This window comes from Halichoerus grypus, chromosome 11 (genome assembly GCF_964656455.1).
Source record: "Halichoerus grypus chromosome 11, mHalGry1.hap1.1, whole genome shotgun sequence".
Lineage (NCBI taxonomy): Eukaryota > Metazoa > Chordata > Mammalia > Carnivora > Phocidae > Halichoerus > Halichoerus grypus.
Window position 1 is genome coordinate 10395116 of NC_135722.1, and position 22910 is coordinate 10418025.

General features: G+C 52.4%; 2 protein-coding genes across 2 annotated transcripts; one reads left to right on the forward strand and one right to left on the reverse strand.

The window, feature by feature from the left end:
• Positions 1-645: 645 nt before the first annotated feature.
• On the reverse strand, positions 646-8481 carry TMEM109 (transmembrane protein 109). Its single transcript, XM_036110637.2, has 4 exons — positions 8334-8481; positions 3725-3969; positions 2754-2856; positions 646-2297 (listed from the first exon to the last, which is right to left on the reverse strand). The coding sequence occupies exons 2-4, from the start codon at positions 3959-3961 to the stop codon at positions 1906-1908; spliced, it is 732 nt and encodes a 243-aa protein (XP_035966530.2). The 5' UTR covers positions 3962-3969; positions 8334-8481; the 3' UTR covers positions 646-1905.
• A 4135-nt stretch (positions 8482-12616) lies between these two features.
• PRPF19 (pre-mRNA processing factor 19) lies at positions 12617-22771 on the forward strand. The gene is made up of 16 exons (XM_036110632.2): positions 12617-12856; positions 14525-14674; positions 14858-14934; positions 15698-15839; positions 15923-15996; positions 16118-16180; positions 17039-17080; positions 17215-17289; positions 17647-17722; positions 17881-17990; positions 19450-19605; positions 19829-19898; positions 20126-20211; positions 20518-20688; positions 20827-20932; positions 22616-22771. Exons 1-16 carry the CDS (start codon positions 12838-12840, stop codon positions 22711-22713), a joined length of 1515 nt encoding a protein of 504 aa, XP_035966525.1. The 5' UTR covers positions 12617-12837; the 3' UTR covers positions 22714-22771.
• Positions 22772-22910: the final 139 nt, after the last annotated feature.

Here is a 22910-nt window from a genome sequence, read left to right on the forward strand (position 1 = left end):
GCTCGCCCAGCCCCATCCCTGGGAGAGGCCCATGGGCCTAGGAAAGGTGGGGGCCCCTCTGCTCCTGAGGGAAGTCCTGCCACCCAGGTCCTGGCCTCCTGGCCCAGCCTTGCCTACCAGGCAGTTAGGAGAGGTCCGGACCAGGGCACCTGGCTGCACATTAGCATCTCTGTGGCAGCTTAAAAAGAAAGAAACAAAAAAAACCCCACACCTGGGCCCCTCTACAAAACAACTGATTTAACCTATGGGCCAAGTTGAGAACCATAGTGCCAGAAACTCCCATCTGGTGAGGGAAGGAGGGAGGGCAGGCAAATTTCCTGGCTGCCTGCGGGCCAGCCTTTCATACTCTTGCACACCATGGGCGAAGGGGTGCCCTTCCTTGCTCTCCCCCCATACACACCCCGCCCCATACACACTATTCCAAGAGCGTGGGCCAGTTCCTGGAAGTTTTGTAAAGGGGGCATGACTTCCTCATCCCTCACACTCCAGGAGGGAAGGGTGCCTGGTACCAGCCTTCTTTTTTGCTCCCCCTTCTCCCTCCCTTTCTACCAGCTTCACGCTGCCCCTGCAGGGAGAAGTCAAGAAAACCGAGCTGCTCCGCAGAAATGGAGTTAGCTGGAGGGACAAATGAAAGCCATCCAAGACTTTGAGTAAATACATTTTATATGAACGAGATAATAAAATAGCGTGCATTTTATTTAAAACCAACCAAGCGCTGATAAAAATATATATCACTGCTGCTGTGATTCCACATCAGACCTTAACAGTAAGAACTGAGCACTGAATTCATTCTTCACATCCTGTGCTGGCCCTGGCAGAGGACGCCCACCGCCACCAGAGCCTCAGAGGAAGAATGAGACCCCTGGTGGAGAGGGCTCAGGTGGCAGGCACCCTGCCCCTCTTGGAGCTTGGGAGAGGAAGGGGCCATGGTGTGCAGCTCTGGTTTGTCTGCTCTGCACTCCCCCTGGGCCACTGGGGTGGACCCTGATGAGCAACTCCTTAGTGGCAGTGAGTGGAGGGAGAGGGGTGGAGAACCGTCCAGAGCTGTGCAGACGAGAGGAGTCCTCCTTTCTCCTTCAGTGTCTCTGAAATCCCCACAGGGGATCTGATGGCCACTGCAGGGTCCTACTTGCAGGCACAAGCCTATGAAGCAGTCACCTTTTGCTCTGGCTGAAGGGGAATCAAGATTCTGAGAGGGAAAACTCTCTTCTTGACACAAAGCAGCCACAGTGCACTTTCCTACATACAGTACAGCGGCGGGCAAGCAGAGGGCCCTGCTGGCTCGGATTAAGGCACTTGTAACAGACTCAATGTACATTCTAATTCCCAAACCCTTTGGGAACTCCCCCAGCCCTTCCCCTCAGGTCCCATATGCCCTGCCTCTTCCCCCTGGCTAGGCAATGAAGAGGACAGGAACATGCCTCGAGGGACTGTGGTTTGGGTGGAGTGCAGGGCTAGAAGGAGACAAACAGGAAGGAAGCTGGGGACTTGGCAGAGGAGGAGCTCCAGAAGGACAGGAGAGTGAGAGCATCAGGAGGAAGGCAAGGCAGGAGGAGAGGGGAGCTGGCTGAGTCACGGGAGACCAATGGCAGGGATGTCCACTGAGAGCAGATGCACAAGCCACAGGGGAGACCCTGCCAACCCGGCCTGACTGAGGCAGGCTGGGAGCAGAGAAAGGGTTAGGACAACCAATTCCAGACAGAGAACCTCAGAAGATGGGCTCCTGGGGTCCATCATGGGTCATGGTCTTCCTCTTTCTCAGCTAGGGGGTCTGGTGGAGGGATGAAGGCTCTGACAGTTCAGAGACAGGGCAAGAAAGGGGCCGGGGGCCGGAAGGAGGGCTGTGCGATCCAGAAGCAGTGCAGCTCTTTGGTATGGCGAAGGTGGCCTCGTCCGGCGGCCTTCTCACTCCTCCTCCACGCTCCGGGGCCCCTTGGCTGCCCGCCTCTGCCGCCAGCGTAGCTCCTCCACCTGGCGCTCCAGCCCCCGGACCTTGGCCTCCAGTTGGGCCCCCGAGGCACGGCTGCCAGTGAGCCGGCTCAGCAAGGCGTAGAGGGTCAACAGGGCCAGGAGGAGCAAGGCCCGGGTGGAGGGGTCGGGCACTGACCTCACCAGGGCCACAAAGCCGGCCAGGAAGAGGACAAGCTTCAGGCCCCACAGGATCCGCCCCAGCAAGGCCAAGACCAAGCCAAGGAGCAGAGACAGAAGCCAGTAGACGACTAGGGCCCCTGCTCCCCACAGCAGGAATGTCTGGACCTGGCTGGGGCTGAGCTTCAGGCCCTGGGTGAGGTGGTCTCCTGGAAGAGGGAGAGTTACAGAATCAGCCAACCTGGAGTGGTCAGGGCACAGGGGGCAAGAACCAAAAAAGGGGGAGGAGCTAAACCCCCTTACAAAGGAAAAACCCTTTCCCACAGGGTCACAAAGATAGGAGCTTGAATCTCAGCTCCCGCTCCTGCTGGCCGGGCGTAGATTACTGCCCTTGGTTGAACTGGTTCCTCTGCAAAATGCGAGTGATTCTCTGGGCTGCGGGTAAGGGTTAAATGAGATACTATGGCTTAGCACCATGCTCTGCCTGACATGAAGCAAACGCCTGGGAGGCTGCAGTCATTAGCCCACTTTTATGCTTGCCTCTGGGGAAACCCGGCAGGCGTCAAGCAGCTGGGAAAAAGTCTGGGCCCTGAAAAGATAAAGTCCCACCAACAGGAAGTGACAGGCTAAGCTCCGGGAGACCTGACCAGTCCTCGGGCACTCACCATCCGCTCCCAAGGCATTCAGCAGCTGTGCAGCGATCCCAGACAGCGCGAAGAAGGCCACCGAGATGGCTGAAGAGATGGCCCACATCACCTGGGACAAGGTCTGTGGAAAGAGCAGGGCAGGAGATGAGTCCACAATCAATCATGCTCCTTCTCCTTTAGGCCTCTGACCCCCGCCCGGCAAGGCCCGGGACGAACGGGTCCCACCTCCTTCTCAGCCAAAGGTTAGCCCACCAAGCAGGGACAGCAGGCCGTGTGTCCTTCCTGAACTGGAACTCGGGACATCTGGGCCCTCATTCAACTGACTTGCCAGAATACTTTGGTGATGGTAGTAGATGAATGTGTGTGGGGGAAATCAACAAATCTCTATGGTAGTCACCCTGTGAAATTGGGGTCTTCCCAGGGAATCACGAAGTTGTGTGAAGCAACATCTGTGAAGGGTTAGGATATTTCAGTGAAAAAGGGGTCAATCAGCTCTACTGGGTGATGGATGTTATAAATGAGCGGCTGGACTGTTTAGAATGACCTATGCAAAGTCTGTGATGCCACACCTGGGATGCCCTTAGGGAGAAGAGACAGCCCTGCCTTACACCCTGAGTCAGACCTACCTCTACCTCTACAGGGTTCAGGTCTTGATATTTTGCCAATTTAAGACTTTAGGTCAGATTTAGACCAAAGTCAGACTCTATCGTCATCCAGCGACATGGGTTTATAAAGACTGGTTCATTTCTCAGTCTTTCTGACAAGAAAGGGCAGGAAGAAGGGAAAGAGCTAAAGGTCCCAGGGCAGGAATCAAACAATGGGATTGCAAAAAGCAGGTACTGTCTGGCTTCATTTTGTGGAATGTGGGGCTCTCTGCACCAGGGATTATGATGCACAGAAGATGTGGAGCCAAGACAGGGTGACTATGAACGTCTCCCCCTTTATCTCTCTTCGATATGTGTGGTCACAGCAGGGACCACCGTCCTTACCTCGGAAACCAGGTGCATGGTCTCTGGCCCAAACCAGGCATCCAGTGTTCCCCACATAGAGCGACCTATCTGGCTCAAGAGATCAACTGGGGCCTCCTTCTTCTGCTGGCCTGGTGGCACAAAGTCTGCATGGGACTGGGATGATGCTGAGTGGAGGAGGACGAGGGCCACTAGGACCATCAGGATGACTTTGAGCACATGCTTGCCCCACGGTGAACTGCTGTCTGGGCCTGCCATGGCGGGGTCTGCCAGGAGAGAAGCACAGGGTGAGCAGGGAGCCAGAACTGGCATGGACACCCACTAGCCCAGCTATGACTTGCCCCAACACCCTCCTCCACCCCTACCCTGTTAGCTGAGAAAGGCAGAACTGGGTCTTTCAACTGAAGCTGGGCACGACCATCTGACTCATGGGTGCCTCCTTCACATTCTTTACCACTTGCATATTAATTAACCAGCAAGTATTCTTCAATGCCTTCGGGTGGATGAGAAGAGCTAGGATTATTCCAGTTCTAAAAATCCTATCTCTGGGCCTTAGGTGCTATGAGTATTAAAAAAAAAAAAAAAAAAAAAAAAGTGTAAGACTATAAGGCTTTGTCCCCAGGGAGGTTATAATCTACTTAAGATAAAGCTGATATAAAAAAACAACTTAAAAAATAGCACACAAATACGATTACTGCTGTGTAATGATGTAAAGGGAAGCACTCAGGTACGTGCTCGAGCAAGAAAGAACGGCACATATGCCATCTGCTCTGCAGGACCATTGTACGAGGTGGGTATGAACCTCCTCGCCCTCCCGGTAACAAATGAGAAGAAATTGAGACTTAGGAGTTAGGCATTTGCCCAAGGTCACTGGGCTAAGCAGAAAGGTCAGGACTTGAACCTGAGCTTCTGCTTCGAACTGCACACTCCCTGGGAGTGAAGGTAACACAGTGGATCTCAACTGGCTGCTCACTGGAATCACCTGGGAGCTTCCAAACTACTGATGCCTCTGTCCAGAGCCCAGAGCCCCTGGTGTCACTGGCTGTGACTTAGGTTTAGACCTGCAAATCTCCCCTGGTGATTCCACTGCGCCAAGATGAGATGCGCTGACATAGAATGATCTCAACTCCCCAGCCTCCAAGGCAGACAAAGGATTAAAGCACAACCTTTAGGGAAAGATACTATTATTAATAAAAAGTGAACCACGCACCACCTATCTCATACAATCGCTGCCATCAGGTAGGCATTGTTACTTTAGTCCATTTTACCGATGTGAGGAAACGGAGGTGGGAGAAGCAGTAAGTGGGGAAACCAGGATTTGAACCCAAGTGCACCTGATGTCGGACCCCTCGCACACGCCGCCCAGCTGGGTCGTCTCCAAAGTCAGTCTCAAAAGTGATTTAGAAAGTCACGCAATAGATTATTCATGAGCTAAAGTAAACCCGGCATCTACCAGTCATCTCCGTGAATGACTGGTGACAATTCACTTAACCACTTTGTGCTCTGTGCTCTGAGCTCGCCTAACGTGATGCTACAGGCAAGTTAAGGCCCAATAAGTACCGATTCACTGAAGCAGGTGTGGATCAGCCAAAAAAAATGTGTGCCAAGTCTGCCTTCCATTTGCCACAGTGCTTGAGAAATGTCAAACAGCACCAGCAAATCCCCTGTTCTCTTCCAGGCTCAGAAATGAACCTGTAGCTGCAGGGAGTTTCCATGATTGAGACCCGACGATCAGAGGCTAAGCCAGGCCCCGGGTACAGGAGCAGCCAGGTATCTGAAGTGTTTGCAGTTACCAGATCACTCAGGGAGTTGGCCAGAAATGGGAGCCACCAGGATAGAGGAGAGGGAAGAGGTTCCCATTCTTACTTAGTGCAATGGAGAAGAGTCCAAGAGTTATAAAAATTTCATATCCGTGCACTTTCTGGCCCAGAAACAGCTGCCCTAAGTTCCTCTTGAGGTCTGTGGAATCAAGCAGGGCTGCAAAACACGCGTTCATGGGGAGAGACCTCAGGCTGGGAAGCCTTTTATTCTACTCTCTTTGGCATAAATCAAGAACCAGATGGTTCCTGCCTGCCAGTCAGTGGTCAGACGTGAGGAAAGCACAGGTCAGTTCCTGAGCTATCTGGGTCATAACCACCCTGGGAACTGAAAGAGCAGGGTTGCTATCTTGGGTTGGGTCCTATATCCAAGGACCTCTACCAGGAGGGATCAGATGTCATCTCCTCTGTTTTAGAAGGTCAGGGTGACGTGAGCTGCTCCCCCCATGGAGCCTCTGGCATTCTGTGCGAGCCTCAACTTTCAGGCAGCCATTTGCCCCAGTCAACAGGAGCTAGGGGACCTGGAATAAACCCTCCCCCGTGAAGCCATCATTGCCTTGCCAGCTGACCTTTTGAAGTGCACCAGAAACCAAATCTAGCAGGATTCTACAGTGTACCCTTTGCAGATAAGGGTGCAGCTCACTGGCTGGTCCGTTTCTTCCAATTGTTTTTTTTTTTTTTTTTTTTTAAAGATTTTATTTATTTATTTGACAGAGAGAGACACAGCGAGAGAGGGAACACAAGCAGGGGGAGTGGGAGAGGGAGAAGCAGGCTTCCCGCGGAGCAGGGAGCCCGATGTGGGGCTCGATCCCAGGACCCTGGGATCATGACCTGAGCCGAAGGCAGACGCTTAACGACTGAGCCACCCAGGCGCCCCCCGTTTCTTCCAATTGTTTTATTTAACAGGATTCCTTCTCGTTTCTTCTAGGTTCTTTCTAGGCAGCAAGGATCAGCCTCACTGTTGTTCATCTCCTCACTGCAGCCCAATCAAATACTTTTAATAAAGAGAAGCCATGGCAGTCAAGAGCCACGCAGTCTCGAGCTCTGAGAGGAAGTAGGTCTTAAACATCATCTCCTGCAATACCTGGCCTCAAATGGTAGGCATTCAACAACAACAAATTGTATGTGTGTGTATTTATATTTATGTACACAAGCGGCCACCTGCCCCAGTTGAGTGTGTCTGTATCTTGTTAAGCATATGTTTATTTGTGTATGAGTGTGGTGCTTTATAATTTACAAAGTGCTTGTCTCCTCACCATCTCATTTAACTCTTACAACAACCTGATAAGGTTCTGTGATTCCACATTTTACTCAGAAAACTATGGCTCAGAGAGGTCAAGTGACTTGTTCAAGCTCACACAACAGAACCGGGCCTTGCCTCCAGAACCCAGGATCTAAATCCTGCCTCTTTGCTTGTTCCACACCCCTCTGCCGGCCCTGATTTTCCCTATCATTGCTCAGAGCTGCCCCCGTAGAAGAGTGGTTCTCAGCTCTGGCCGCCCATCAGAAAGGTCTGTCTGCAGAGCCTGTTCAAGCAAGGATGTCTGCCCCAAGAGCGGCCACCTTAGACTCTCCCAAAGAAGGGCTCAGCATTTTGTTTTTAGAGCCCCTCGAGGATTTCTGATATGCATAACCAGACAGCTGCCACAAGCGATCAGCAGCGCAGGAAGTCTATTTTAGGCAAAGCCTCCAAAGTGTGGCAGGAGACAAAGGAACCGAGACTTGCATCCCAGACTCAGTTCTGCCACAAATTAGAAGCCACTACCTTATGCCTATTCCTTAATCTGAGTTTCAATCTCCTCAATGCAAAATGGGGTTAAGCAGGGTTAAGAACTACTACTACGTTTCTGCAAGAGCTTTGTAGACCTTAAGGGTCAAGTACACAGACAGCCAATACACCACTCATTACATTGTAGCATAATTTAGCAGTTTATAGGCCAGCCTCCCCCATTAGACTCTGACCGCCTCCGGTTAGACTTGACAACTTTTTTTGGAATCCTCATTGCCTAGCACAGAACAATGACTAATAGATGCTTGTGAAAGGAATATTAGAAGACCGCCAAGAAGCTGTGAGAGTAGCAAGGGAGAGGTGGGGAGAAAAGGCTTATTTTAAAGTTGATCCAAATAGGCAGTGGCCACCGGAGAAGCACAGCTGCGTTGAAAGGAAGCTCCTTGATGGGGCGAAGCTGCCACTGAGGAAAATGAAGTCAGCGTCCCGGCAGGTGGGGGCAGCCCCCGCTAAACCCCTGACAGCTGCTGCCCAGCAACTGTTTGGGGGCAGGGCGACGGGCAAAGGGGCAGCTTCCTCCCCAGGGCCCAGCCTCCCCCAGACAGGGTGTCAGTGGCATGTGCTATTTCGAACAGCAAGTCCCCTGCCAAGCCTTGCTGGGTGGCGTCGCTGGCAAGGGACGCGGCGCGGCCCATGGGCTCGGGATACCCCAAGGGGCTCGGGGTACCCCGAGATGCTCAAAGCGAGGCCGCGGGAAGCTGGGCCGTGAGGCGGGGTCGAGGGGCTCAGCGCTAGCCTCATACCCCAGCCTGGCAGCCGCCCCGCCTCAGCCGGACCTCTGAGCAGAGCTCCGAACCCTCTTCACCCCGGAAACGCGTGCCTCCCTGTTACCTAGTAACGACGCCCCCTGTTGCATAGCAACCAGGATCCCGGTCCCCAGTTTGTTTCCCTCGCCGGGCGCCGTCGGACCCCTCCCCACGCGTGTTCGCCAGGCCTCGAGGCCCCGCCCCGCTCCCACCTGCAGCGGCTGCCGCCTGCCCGTCCCGCGTTCTGCCCCTGAGCCCCGGTCTCCACTGGCACTCACCCGGCTCCGGCCACTACTGTCCTTCACGTGCGACTTCGCTAAAACGCGCCACCAAACCCGCGCCTCAACCCCGGGGCGTTGGTTTATCGTCTGCGCACGCGCAAGGCGGGATGAGCCCGGGGACCGACCAGTCCCCCTCCCAGCCCAAAGCCTGCGCCGTGGGCGCATGCGCCCTACCCTCTTGCTCATGGTTGCCACCCCACCCCCTCCTTTCCCAACCAAGCATTCCCACCGAAAAAGAGTGGGATCGGAAGTTTGAGCTGGGAACGGAAGTTTCTGGCAGGAAAGGGGGAAGGAGTGACTATATCTGGCCTGTGAAGTAAGTAAACTGATCTTTGAAATTCGGAGTCGAAGCCCATCCCTCTCTTCAATACCTCAGCATTCCGGGCAATGTAGTTTTGGGCTAGTCAGTGCCTCCTGGGGCCTTGTGGGAAATGTAGTTCTAATCAAGAGGCACCTGGTCTTTTGAGGCACTTTCGCGCTAAAAAGGCACAAAGGAAAAAGGTGTTAGAGGAGCAGTAAGAGGCGCTAGCGCTGGGAAGTTGCATCCGCCCCCTCCGAGAGCAGTTACACACCCGGAACCCTGCAGATGGCTCCCAATTGTTCACTCAATTTTAGAGAAGGAAAGGAACCAACTTCCAGACCCCATTTCTACAAAAAAAAAAAAAAAAGGCAAGATCGTGAAAGCGAACAACCAGGGGTTTGGGATGAGGCAATCCCTTGTCTGCTTTGTGATTCTAGGCATGTTGCTTCATCCCTCTTGACCTCAGCTTTTCGACTTTCCTATACGGTCCTAAAAATATCACTTCACTTCACAGTAGTGTGTGGAGATTCAATCAAGTAACGAGAGTGAACATTAAAAAAAAAAAATCCAAGTTGCTGTCTGAATACCTCTCTCACATTGGCTGCCTTAGGAAATCTCCCCCTTAGATGTTAAAACAGTTCCTGAAGCTCAACATTCTAAAACAGAACTCCTTTTTTCCCATCCTCCCTGGATCAGCCTTCTAATTGTGCCTTCTTCCCAGACTACACAACTCAGCAGTAACCAGCCTGTCACCTCCTCCAGTTGTTTCTTTCCTTGAGATGTTTCTCAGCCGCATCCATCTTCCTGCCTAAGCTAAGGTTCTCTTTCTTCCAGAACAGGCTCTGGTAGCATCCTGGGGCTCACCTTGCAGCTTTTCTAACAGTTAGAAATGTACATTTGTTTGTGAGAGGTTTCTGATTTGTAGGACTACCAATCTCAGGTCACAGATTCCTGTGCAAGAAACGTAACTCCCCACTCCCACCCCCGCTCTGACAAGTCACTTTCTTTTTAGCTCTTTTCCATCTGAGTAGTAGAAACAATCTCAGTTGGGGGTTCTTCCCACCTTGGTTTTCAGAGTGTACACAGTGTTTGGAAAATTAACATGGGGCCGAAGTGTCACTAATCCTGTCAGTTGAGCTGCATTGTCTTGCCTACTCTTCCATCACTTGCCCACACAGGTTGCCACTAAATCCACCTGAGAAGTGGAGCTTCTTCTGGGTTACTGGCCAACATGTCCCCTTAGTTCCCGAGTAGCAGCAGCCTTGGCCAAGGGAGCAAGGCAGAGAGCTCCTTCCTCAAGGTGCGACTTATAGCTACACATATATCCCTTTTTTACTATGTCTTCCTTCCCTGCCTAGGGGATCTTTAGCTCCCCTGTGGGAGTTTGAGATTGGGGGGGAGTGGGGAGGACTCTGAGATCAAGTTCTTACCTGTAATATTTACTCCTATTATTAACCCTATATCCTTTCTATCCATGAGGGGCTGGCTTTTGAAATTCACAAGCCTTGAAAGGACTGCCTGTTTTCTCCATTTTTCAGTCACAGCCCTAAGCTCCCCAGGATAGGGACACCTCTGCTTTTGCTCACAGTGGTATCCCTAATGCCCAGGATAGTGCTTGACTGGCACACAGTGGGTACTCAATAAGGATTTGTTCAACAAATGAATTTCTGGCTCTCTTCTTCCAGTCTGTTCTCCTCCAACCCATTCAGTAAGTATGTTCCAGAGGAATCTTTTGGAAGTGTAGCTATCACTCCACAGCTCAGCTGCTGTTCTACTGCCAGCCCTATCAAGTCTAATTAGCCTCTGGTTCAAGGCCCTGACTAAATGCATCCATTTTATTCCCTATCAATCCAAATATTCAAGATACTTGGTGTCGGGCAGCCTGTCATTCAAGCAACAACAGTTATGAAGTTCCCACTGTGTGTCAGGTGCTGTGTTAGACTCTGAGGAACAACAGTGACCAGAACAATGATGGTTCCTGATGTCACAGAGTTTAAGTCTAGTGGAGAACACAGATATCAAACAGACACTTGTAAGCAATTAAATAATCAAATGATTATAGCTACCAGAATGGCTTGAAGGAGAATTACAGGGTGCTTTGGGGTCTAAACTTCAGACAGGGGTCAAGAAAAAGGCCCCAGAGGAAGTGCCATTTAAGATGAGATTGAAAGTTTACTTTGGCGGGAATAGGAGGGGAGGAGAGAGGAGGAAGGTGAGCCAGGCACAAGTAGTGGAACCAGCCAGAGGGGCTAAGTTTGAGGACTTGAAAGGCCAGTGTGGCTGGAGGGAAGATGAGGTGTGGTGGTGGAGGTCAGTAGGGGCTAGATGGTGCAGGACCTGGGGGCAAGTTTTCTCTGCCAGAAACACTCTCCCTCATTCAGGTCTCAGCAAAAATGTCACCTCCTCAGAGATGCCCTCCCTGAATACCCTGCTTAAAGCAGCCCATCTCTCCCAGCCACACCACCTCCTATCCATCTTTCTCTGATTTGTTTTATTCTTAGCGCTTACCACTCTGGAATTTTCTTCTGATGTGTTGATTGTCTCTGCCACCCCGCGACCCTCCCCCCTCCAAAAAAAAGAATGTAAGCTCCAACAGAGCAGAAACCTTGTTCACCATTTGTATCTCCAGTTATCAGAGCGGAGTCTGGCACTTACGAGGCACCCAATCAATACTTGTTGGATGAATGGAAAGCCTGGGGAGTAGCAGGAATAGATTTTTCATGGAAAGTGGATCACTGGCTGTTCTGTAAAGAGTGAATTAGAAGGCTAGGCTGGAAGCAAGACCAATTAGGATGCTATTTTACTGCTGCAGGGGAGACATGATAGTAGTTTGGACAATCTTGCTTGGATTCAGGGTTAATGATAACAAACCCGAATATGTATATCATACTTACTATGTGCCAGGCAAAGTCCAAAGCACTTTTTATTTATTTTATTTATTTTTAAGTAGGCTAGAAGCGGGGCTTGAACTCACAACCCTGAGATCAAGACCTGAGCTGAGATCAAGAGAAGGATGCTTAACTGACTGAGCCACTCCAGCGGCCCCCAAGGCACTTTTTAAATATTAACTCCTCACAACAACCCTATGAGCTAGTTCAACCTTTGTTATCATTCCCCCTATTTTACAGATGAAGAAATTAAGGCAGAGAAGTTCACACAGTTTACTAGCTGGCTGGGCTGGGATTAGAGCACCCGCAATCTGACTTCAGACTTCAGGCTCCTATGCCATTCTGCCCCTCATACCTGTAAATTTTATTCTCTCCAAGCCTTTGCTCATGCTCTTCTTCTTGGGATGCCCTCTGTTCTCCCCTTCTATCTGAATATTGCCTACCTGTCAAAATCCAGCTCATTCACCCCTCTTCAGCCACGAAGACTTCCCTGATTACACTTGTCTGTCCTGCTTTGTTTGGATCCCTTATAGCCCACACCACATGTTCTGTACATGATTCCTTAGAGCCTCTTACAGATAGCCACTTAGAACCTGACAGATCTGAGCTGGAAGGGGCCTGGAAGTCATGTAGGAGAGGGGCGTAGAAGGAGATGACTTGCCCACGATCACAGCGCAAATTGGTAGTAGAGGCAGAACCAGAACAGTTTTTTCCTCAGTGCTAGTTTCTCTACCCATCTGCACCTGCGCTTTCTTCGCGGTCACCGAGCCCTGTCTCTCAAAGCGTGGTCGGAGATACACCTGCCTCAGAATCACGAGGGGCACACACGAAAAATGCAGACTCTCTAAGGCGGACCCCAGGAAGATGTATTTTAAAAAGTTCATTAGGAAATTCTCATACACTCCAAAGTTTGTAAGACGACGGTCTCAAGAAAGTGTTGCTCAATACATTGGCTTTAAAAATCCCACTGCATTGTGGGAAATGTAGTTTGGAACCTCCTCTGCCCCAGTCCCCGGGAGCGCTTTACGGAAGGCGCCGAGTCGGTCCGGAAATGGCCGAAGGTTCCCTGGCGGGCCCTTTCCTGCCCGGTTGCATTCTGGGAAAGGGCAGTTTCCGTTAGGTGCTGGAGGCTGAGGCGCGCGACCGGCCGCAGCCCCACGTGAAGCGCTACGCGTGCATCGCTCGGCGGGGTCGCTCCCCGCTAGCCGCGGAGCGTCCCGGAAGCAGCGGGGAACCGGAAGCGGCCCGGGGGGGGCGCAGAAGCGAATCCCGGAGCCCGGTGTGAGGCGCCTCGGAGCGCAGCGACGGCGCCATGTCCCTGATCTGCTCGAGTGAGTGTCGGCTGCGGCCGATCGCGGGTCGCAGGGGGCCGGAGCGCGGAGCGGGAGGAGCTGCGGGCCGCTGCGGCGCCGGGGTCGGGGCGGAGGCGAAAACAGGGCTCCCTGGGGGCAGGGCGGCGACCTGTCAGCGCGGGGGTCCTCCTCCTACTCGGCGTGGGGTGCATTTGCGCAGCGCTTCACAGTTTACATAACGCCTCAAGTTTATTGTCGCAGACGTCACTGAGGCCAAGCACCTTGTTTACGCAGTGAACTGAGGCCTGGATGGAGGGAGCTGGTGCAGGGAAACAGCTGTGGTGTAGGAATCGGGCTTGTGCAGGATCTCCCTTCCGATTGGCTTTGTGATCTGGCGCAGGCTCTGGGCCTCAGTTTCCACATCTGCAAAAAGAGGGCATTGCACTGCATGACGTCTGAGGTCCCGCTCGGGTAGTCAGAGATTCTGCAATTTGCGAAGGTCACATAGCGAGTTAGAGGCAGTGACAGGGCTGGAATCCAGGTCCCTGGCTCCCAGCCTCACCCTGTACGACTACCGAACACAGCGCACATTTATAAAGCCTTTGGTTGACTCGGCGCTTCCAAGTCCGTGATCTCATTTTATCCTCACAAGAATTCTCCAAAGCAGAAAGGAAGATCGGGGTTTTACAGACGAGGATGTAAGGCTGGAGGAGACTGTGGCGGAGCTGGGTGGTGGAGGTCGTTTCTCCGACCCCAGATCCATGCTTTTTTTTCCTGCCTTGCACGGTCTTTCCTTTTGGTATTTTAATGCGGCACGCAGATGTTTTCCATTCTCACTGTGTCATCAGGTTACTGGAACATCCCTTTCTCTATCTGCTTCCAACTCGGAAGCCCTGTGCTCTTCTCAGAACCTCTCCATGAATCCAAAAGGAGGGAGGAAGGAAGGAAGGGAAATGAGGGCCAGATAAAGGAATCTTTCATAGTGAAGAAATTAAAGTTTGGAGAATATTTTCACATTCATTGTTTTCTTTCAGTGTTGAGGAGGGTTTTTTCCATTTTCCCAGCACCATCCTTCCTTTCATTTGATTGTGTTTAGATGTTTTTGTTAGATGTTTACTGGATGCCTGCTGGGCATCTACATGGTACTGGAAGTCAGACCAGCTGTAATCCCGATCCTCAAGGGTGCATAGTCTACTGAGGCAGGCGTGTCAATGATACCTCTGTTGGGGGTTGTTGTGAGGTTGAGTCAATCTATGGAAAATGTTTACAATCATGCTTGGCACCTGGTGAATGCCTTGTAAGTGTTTCTTCTTAATGTAACATTTGTAATTTCTTTGATAATCCATTTTGGCTTTAGACTGAGGTTTGAGTGGCCATGTGTATTTCTGTGTCCTGGAGTATAATGGGTGCCTGGGCATCTTTGTTCCAGATGGAGATGGGCGGGGATCACTGACTGCTCTGTAGGTACGTGGCACATAGTAGTCATGCAGTAATTGTTGATTGACTACCTGTCAGGAGAGTGATGGAGAAGCTAGTTAGGTAGCTGAAAAGATGCTGGGGACACTACAAAACTAGCGTCATGTCCTGCTTTCTGTTAGTTGAATGTGGGGACGTGTGGTTTTGTTGGGGCCAGTTGCCTGTGAGGCATCCCTTTGTCCCAGGGTCCCTTTCACCACTCCAAGCTCACTGCCTGCCTTTTCTCCACAGTCTCCAATGAAGTGCCAGAGCACCCGTGCGTGTCCCCTGTCTCTAATCATGTTTACGAGCGGCGGCTCATTGAGAAGTATATTGCAGAGAATGGCACAGACCCCATCAACAACCAGCCTCTGTCCGAGGAGCAGCTCATTGACATCAAAGGTGCCTGGTGGCTGGCCCCCGTCCAGGGCTGTTTTAGCTCAGAGCTTGAGAAGTTGGGAGGTGGTGCCAGCGCGCTGGAGGAGGAGATGGTGTTCTGTTAATGCAGGCTAAAGAGGAAAGAGGTGGGGGAGAGGAAGAGTCCCGGCTTATGGTTCTTCATACCCGCTTTCCCTCTCTTGGCAGTTGCTCACCCAATCCGACCCAAGCCTCCCTCTGCTACCAGCATCCCAGCCATTCTGAAAGCCTTGCAGGATGAGTGGGTGAGTCCGTGGAAGAGAACTGATGTCTCTACTTGAAGAGAGGGGACCAATGCTCTAAGACTTGGGTTGGGAAAGATGGAGCTTTTTTTTTTTTTTGAGGGGCAGGTTGATAGTGGAGGAGGAGCCTGGTTGTTGAGCTCACACAGATCTGGGTTCCACACATAGCTCCCTTGCTCATTTGCCATATGACCTTGGACAAATTGCTCATATGTGAGTCCTGGTTTTCCTGACTATAGGACAAGGATTTGTGCCAATCTCTCAGGGTTTGGGGGAGAATTAGAATAAGGTTAGAGTATAAACCTTGTGACATCAGGGATTTGTTTTATTCATCAGTATATCCCCTGCGCCAAGAGCTGCACCGTATGTAATAGGCTCTCTAAAAGATGGATGAGTGAATACATCTTGAGCGACTGTCTTGCACAGTACCTGACACAATGAGGGCAGTCCACAAATGGCAGCAGCAGCATTATTCTTCCCTCGTGGGGAGGTGATGGCATGACGTTGAGATTTGCCAGTAAATTAGAGGAGATGGGGGTGCGAAAGAGCGGGCTCCCACTCCTCTCTGTGCCCAGTATTTGGTGTGGGGTAGCAGCTCCAGAGTGGCTGCCAGCACATTCCTGGTCCCTCACGTATCGCTTGAGTTACTTATACTGGTCCAGGCTGTGGGAATACGGGGCAGTGTCCTCTTGATCAAGGGCTGACTCTTCTGCTGGGTGCTCCCTGCTCCTCCCCAACCCCTCACAGTGGCGTTTCCCTTCCCCAGGATGCAGTCATGCTGCACAGCTTCACTCTGCGCCAGCAGCTGCAGACGACCCGCCAAGAGCTGTCCCACGCTCTGTACCAGCACGATGCCGCCTGCCGTGTCATTGCCCGTCTCACCAAGGAAGTTACAGCTGCCCGAGAAGGTGCAGCCTCGGCCCCGCCATCCCCCGCTCTGGGCTGGTCCTGCTTTGTAATACCCCATTTCTAATGTATTCTTCTTTCTCAGCTCTGGCCACCCTGAAACCACAGGCTGGTCTCATCGTGCCGCAGGCCGTGCCGAGCTCACAGCCGAGTGTTGCGGTGAGTATGGCCAGCCCCCCCCCGCCAGTCCATAGCCCCTGTGTGCGATGTTGCACATGGTTCTTCTGCACGTGTCTTTGGCTTTCTGTGCCTCCCTAACCTTTAACTTTCTTGTCTTCAGGGTGCAGGCGAGCCGATGGATTTGGGTGAGCTGGTGGGAATGACTCCCGAGATTATCCAGAAGGTAAGTTGTAGCAAGTCACTCAGTGGGAATGCTCGTGGGCCCTCACTTCTCACCCTCTGCCTTGAGTCCAGATTGAATAGAAGTCCCATCCATGTGGGACTGAAGCAGAGGGGTGCAGAACACAGACTCAGGCCGCACTGCCCATGTTCATGCTTTGTTATCACCTCTTAGAAGCTTTATGACCTTGGGCTGACTTAACCAACATTGTATCTCATTTTCCTTGTTTCTAAACTGAGAATAACAGTGTCTACTTTGTAGACTTGTGAGAATTTAAAAGATTGTAATTACTGATAAGTGCAACTTGTAGCTTTTACTGTTCACGGGGTTCTTTGCAGATTGTAAAACACTTTGTTACACGTTGTCATGTGTTTTCTCTGAGGGAGACAGAAGGGGAATTGCCATTTTTAGTTTACAGATAAAGAACCGGAGCCTAAGATTCAAAGGCAGAGCGGGCCAGATTCCAGGGCCAGTGCCCTCTTGTACGCACAGAACTCACCTTTTGTAGGAGTTAATCGTTTGTGTCTTGTCTGTGCTGACTTTGCATCTCCGCTGTCTTGATGGTGTAGACTTGGTGTGGGAGTTGGTTCAGGTGCTCACTCTGCCGTTTGTCACCACTGAGGCCTTGGGGAAGGGACCTTACTCCTCTGAGGCTCAGTGTCCTCCTCTGTGAAGTAAGGTCAGCACCACCTCATCAGGTTGGGGTGAGAGTAAGAAGAGGGAATGCCCGTAAGCCCTTAGCACAGAACCTGGCAGATCACGAGTGCAGGTGACACCTGCAGATGTGACCAGTGTCTAGCATGCCGCTGCCCTGGCAAAGTAACTTGTCTCACGTTGTGCCTGTTCCTCTCTCTCACCCAGCTTCAAGACAAGGCCACTGTGCTCACCACGGAGCGTAAGAAGGTGAGTCCTCCCGGAGCCAGAGGAGCCAGGGGAGAGCTGGCCAGTGGAGGCGGCTGCCGCCTTCGGGAGAAGGGGAGGTCGCTGCATCCTGCACTCACTGCCGCTCTTGTTGGGGGGCTTTTGCTTTTTCTCAGAGAGGGAAGACGGTGCCGGAGGAGCTGGTGAAGCCGGAGGAGCTGAGCAAATACCGGCAGGTGGCATCCCACGTGGTGAGTGGCCAGGTCCCCGCTAACTGGGAGTCAGGGTGCCCCCCGTGGCGTCTGGGCCGGTATCTGGGCCGGGCGGCCAGCATCGGGAGCGGTGGCCGTAGAGCTGTGCACCGGCCCCGGCCCCGGCTTCTTGCCCTGGCTGCAGAGCTCTCAGGGCTTCTCTTCTTGCCTAGTGCTGGCTTTCCCAGTAATGCCGCAAGGGTGGCGCTGTGTCCGGGCAGAAGGCCAAGTGCAGTGGATGAGGAACAGAAGTCGCTCTTGTTCCCTGGGACTGGGGATGGAATGGGGCAGTTGTGTGGCTTTATGGCCGGCCTGCATTTGGCCATGACTGGGTTTGATGTTGTGCCCTCTGCTCAGGGTTTGCACAGTGCCAGCATTCCTGGGATCCTTGCCCTGGACCTCTGTCCTGCCGACACCAACAAGATTCTTACTGGTGAGAGCCAGCCAAGCCCAGCAGGCCAAGGCGGGGAGGTTGGTGGGGAAGGTGCATGCTCCTGTCCTCTGCATGGCCTGGGGACAAAAGTACCTTCTTCAGCAGAGGGACCCAGGTGGGCGTGACTCACTTTTGTATCTCATCTGGGTCCTTTCTAGGTGGGGCAGATAAAAATGTTGTCGTCTTCGACAAGAGTTCTGAGCAAATCCTGGCCACCCTCAAAGGCCATACCAAGAAAGTCACCAGTGTGGTGTTTCATCCCTCCCAGGTAAAGGGTTCTGCCAGTCACCCTGGGTTCCTCATTCCTGAGCCTTGCTGCAGTGGCTTAGGGTCGCGGCCCAGTCATCCAGTGCCCTACTGTGTCCTTGTCGAAGTGAATCGGGCCCGAGGAAGCGCTGAGCCTCCAGAGTGGGCACTAGGCCTTTGTTTGCAGTAATGGGGTTGCCCTGTTCTCTGTAGAACCTCCTAGAGCAGTGGCCTTCAGAGCAGGGGAAGAGAGGAAACAGAGAGCTTGAATAAGCATATTCAGAGACATACGTTACGTTAGGAAAAGGAAAAACCCTACAGTATCTATAATACAAACTATGGAAAACAAAGCTCAGCAAAATCTTGACTCAGCATATCTGGGAAGGACAGGTTTGTCCACATTCCCATGGTTCTATGGGGTTGGGGGTGGGGAACTTGATGTTGACTATTGAAAGTGGTGTGGGCTTAAATAGATGGGTGGTGGCGTAGGGGGCAAAGGCAGCTCATTATACCAGGTTACTGACCTTACAGGTTTTGAGTCTTGAGGTCTGGGACAGTTTGGGCCTGAGACTGTAGGAGAGTGGCTGAGTCTGTGCTTCCCAGACAGTCAGCCTTTTCCCTGTCCCTTAAGGAAATTAGAAGTAGATGAGTAACATGAATTTTTCATGGACCTAAATGTATTTATTTGTTGGTTTTTCATTTATTCTTTTTAAGTTTTATTTATTTATGTAATCTCTGTGCCCGACATGGGGCTTGAACTCCTGACCCTGAGATCAAGGGTCACATGCTCCCCCGACTGAGCCAGCCAGGAGCCCTAAAACTAAATGTATTTCAGATGGAAAGCACTCCTTTCTTGCTGACTGGGTGTTAATATGTTATGTCTCTTATAAAATCGTGTTGACGAACTAGCGTAGTTGGTTCTGCCTTACAGTTTTTAATGTCCTAATCTAAATAATTGGTGGCTGACACTATGTAAGTTCTCTTTGCCCCCAATTTTTCTGAGGATTAACTTGCCCCTGCAGAGGTGAAGCGTGGGAGGTACTGGAATGTGGAACATGCCCTTGCAGCCCCTCCTAGACCCAGTGCTGCTCAGACCTGCGCTATCCCTGCCAGTAGCCATTAGCTACGTGTGTCTATTTAAACAAAGTAAAATAAACTAAAACAAAAAAACAAAACAAACTCAGTTCCTCAGTCACACCAGCCACATTGCTCTCTCTGGTCCTAGAAACAGGGTGTGGGAAATTGTTCTCTGGTACAGCTGTCCTTCTTACCTCTAGATAGTTAGGCTTCCTCATCTAGGCCATTGCTGTTTGATTTACTATTTTAAATAGCATTTACCATTGGCTCTCTTAGGCATCATTGGGTGGATGGATGGCTCTAGGCAGGACAGGGCTGAAAGAGTAGCAGTGGTTGGGGTTATGGCCGTCCCCAGCCCCCTTTTGTAAGATTGTTATGGTCCATCTCTTCCGCTTTCCTTTCAGGAGCTGGTGTTTTCTGCCTCTCCAGATGCTACTATCAGGATTTGGTCGGTCCCGAATGCCTCCTGTGTGCAGGTTGTTCGGGCCCATGAGAGCGCTGTGACAGGCCTCAGCCTGCATGCCACTGGGGACTACCTCCTGAGCTCCTCTGATGACCAGGTGTGGTCCCAGCCTGGACGCTGCAGAGGCCTGCTGGTTTCCGAGCTTGAACATCCTGGGAGGAGGGAACATCTTGCCAACACCAGCTGGTTCCCCAGAACCCCAGAGGAGAATGTTCCTCTGTTCAGAGGGGCTAGCTTTGCCAGGGTTTGCCGAAATAGGGTCCCTGCCTTCCTGAAGGGCACCCACTTTCTTACTGGCTCTGTTGTCTCTGTTTTTTCAGTACTGGGCCTTCTCTGACATCCAGACAGGGCGTGTGCTCACCAAGGTGACAGATGAGACCTCTGGCTGCTGTAAGTCACTTCACAGTTGCTGGGCTCTGTCTTTTGCTGCTTATCCTTTATTTTTATGTTTTATTTAGTCATTTGCTTGTTTCTTCTTAAAATACATTTGCTGCCAGCACCTGCCAGGTGCTAGGCATTGTGCTGGGCATAGTGAGCAGTGTGAAGAGCGAGGAACCTTTCACTGTGTTTGTCTCTCCCGTGGGCTCTGACCACAGCTCCATCTCCCTTTCCCACAGCTCTCACCTGTGCGCAGTTCCACCCCGATGGGCTCATTTTTGGGACAGGCACCATGGACTCGCAGATCAAGATCTGGGACTTGAAGGTAGGACATGGCAGCCTCCATCTAAGGCCCAGGTTCTGAGCTCTTGACTACGAGGTGTGATTAAGTGCTGATGGCACCTGGCCCTGGGGGTGTCCCAAGGGTGGAGAGACTGTGGCCGTGTGTGTGTGTGATGTGATAGGTGTGGCCCGGGGTTCCTGGGGTGGGCCATCTGCTTCTGCCGTTCCTGCTAGTGGTCCTTCCCTGAAGGATGGAGGAGGACGGCTCAGAGGTAGGCATTTGGTGAACTCCATCTTCTCCCTCTCATGACCAGTGGGTGATGTTGTGCTACCCATCCTCCAACCGTAGGAGCGCACCAACGTGGCCAACTTCCCCGGCCACTCGGGCCCCATCACTAGCATTGCCTTCTCGGAGAATGGCTACTACCTGGCTACGGCGGCCGATGACTCCTCTGTCAAGCTCTGGGATCTGCGCAAGCTTAAAAACTTCAAGACGCTGCAGCTGGATAACAACTTTGAGGTGTGCCCCCTCCCTCCCCTGCGCTGTCGGTAGGGGTTCCTCAGTTGTCGGTTACTCACCGAATGGATCTAACTTCTGTTTATCCCTGACTGCCCTGTAGTTTCTGTTCTCGTGCGACCTCTCTCCTGGTTCTGGCAGGTGAAGTCACTGATCTTTGACCAGAGCGGTACCTACCTGGCCCTCGGGGGCACTGATGTCCAGATCTACATCTGCAAGCAGTGGACAGAGATTCTTCATTTCACAGGTAGGGTCTGACTGTGGGACCCCAAGGCCCCAGGGTGCCCTGGCCCAGAATGAAGAGGGCAGATACCACCGGGCTAGGAATTTCTAGGGGTGGGCGTGAGTTTGCCTAGGCAGCTTTTCATCACTACCTGAGACAACAGAGTTGAGTGGCTAAGAAAATGAACTCAGGAGTCAGACTGCTGGGCTTTAAATGCCAGCTCTAGCACTTCAAGTCCACTTCAAGCTGTGCGACATTGGACAAGTTGCCCGGTCTCTCTGGGGAATGCTAACAGTGCGTACTCCACCGGGTGGTCGTGAGGTTTAGGTGAGCCTGTATGTCTATGAAGTTATCTGTGTATGTGTGTACACGTGCGTACAAACAGAGGAAGTAGCTGTGTGTATGACACACACGTGCATACATAGAACAGTGTCTGGCACATAGTAAGGATTTGCCGTTGCTCAGCATCGCGTCTTTGTCTGCTGTGGGATGGAGCTGGGACTGAGATCCAGGCCTTGCACTAATGGAATTCCCAGTCCGCTTAGGAAAGCGGAAGTGGAGCGAGTTCACAATCACTTGATTGCAGTTGTGGATGCTGGAGAAGAAAAGTAGTGTGGGCACAGTGGATAGTGGGGGCTGCAAACCTCCTCTAATAGTTGTGTGGCTCTGGGTACACGACTTGCTCTCTGAGAGCTGCAGCTTCTTCCTTTTTTAAAGGTCACACTGGCACTGCTTCACAGATGTCCCAGCTGGAGCCACAGAAGTGGCCTGCACGGTGGCAGGGTGCCCGCTGCATGCCAGGGAGCTGAGCGAACGGCAGCTGCTTGCCGTCCTTGTTGATGAGATTCTCCCCCTGATCAGCAGGGTGTGGGTGGGCCCCAGGATGCTCCTCCCGCCCCCCACGTCCCGCTGAGCCCTGCTCAGTGTGTGTGCTACAGGGGTGTGCAGGCCTAGCTGTGACCCTTCACTGGGCTCCGGGGTTTTGGAGTTGAGTGAGGTAGAGTAGCGGGCGGGGCAGCCCAGCCTGGGCTCTCTAGTCGGGGCGCCAGGTGTTACCCTAAACCTAGAAGGAGTTTGCTTTGCTGCTCATGAACTACCTGAATCCAGGGCGGCGTGTCACCCAGCCTCTTCTGCCCTTGGCCCAGCCCTGCCCTGTGTTGGGGGCCCAGGTTCCCTAAATGGGAACCCCCTGAACTAGAACACACTAAGGAAGCAGTGGTAAGCAAGGAGTTAGAGCTAACTACAAAGGATAAACATATACCAGCCAGCTGAGCAGTGAGGTTTTAAACCGAAGTGAAAACTCAGCTAAATCTGTAAAACTAAGGTTGTGAGAAGGGGAAGAACGAGACCCTGTCAGCTTGGTCTGTTGTGCCCTCCACCGGCTCCCAGTCACTTCTAGCACTTGAACTGAGCAGAATTGCAGTTGCCCCGAAAGCTCAGGTGGGGGCGCTGACGTTCATCTGTTAATTCAGCCCACAAGAAAAACTCGAGTGCTTGCTGTATGCCAGGCGTCAAGTAAGGCCCTAGGGACAGGTGGTGTGCAGGCCGGACTAGCACCCTGCCCTCGGGAGTGTAGAGGCGACTGGGGAAAGAGTACGTGAGCACTGACCCGGGGAGCACTGGATGGATTTGGGAGTGTGTCCTCTGGGTCAGCGCTCAGCCCTCAGGGGGAGAAGCCTCACCACTGCCTCTTGTCTCTCTCCTCAGAGCATAGCGGCCTGACCACAGGGGTGGCCTTTGGGCACCACGCCAAGTTCATCGCTTCAACGGGCATGGACAGGAGCCTCAAGTTCTACAGTCTGTAGGCCCTGGCCCTTCGGATCTGGGAGCTGGGCCTCATCTCAGTAGCGGGGTAGAATTAGGGTGGGGGGGTGGGGGGGAGGAAGGGGAGAGACTACTGGGGGAGGGGGGTCTCTGGGGCGGGGCATTCACATCATTTCACTCTGGTCTGGGTGGTGACCTGAGAGCCACGGCGGCGGGGACCACCCTCATCCATGCCACC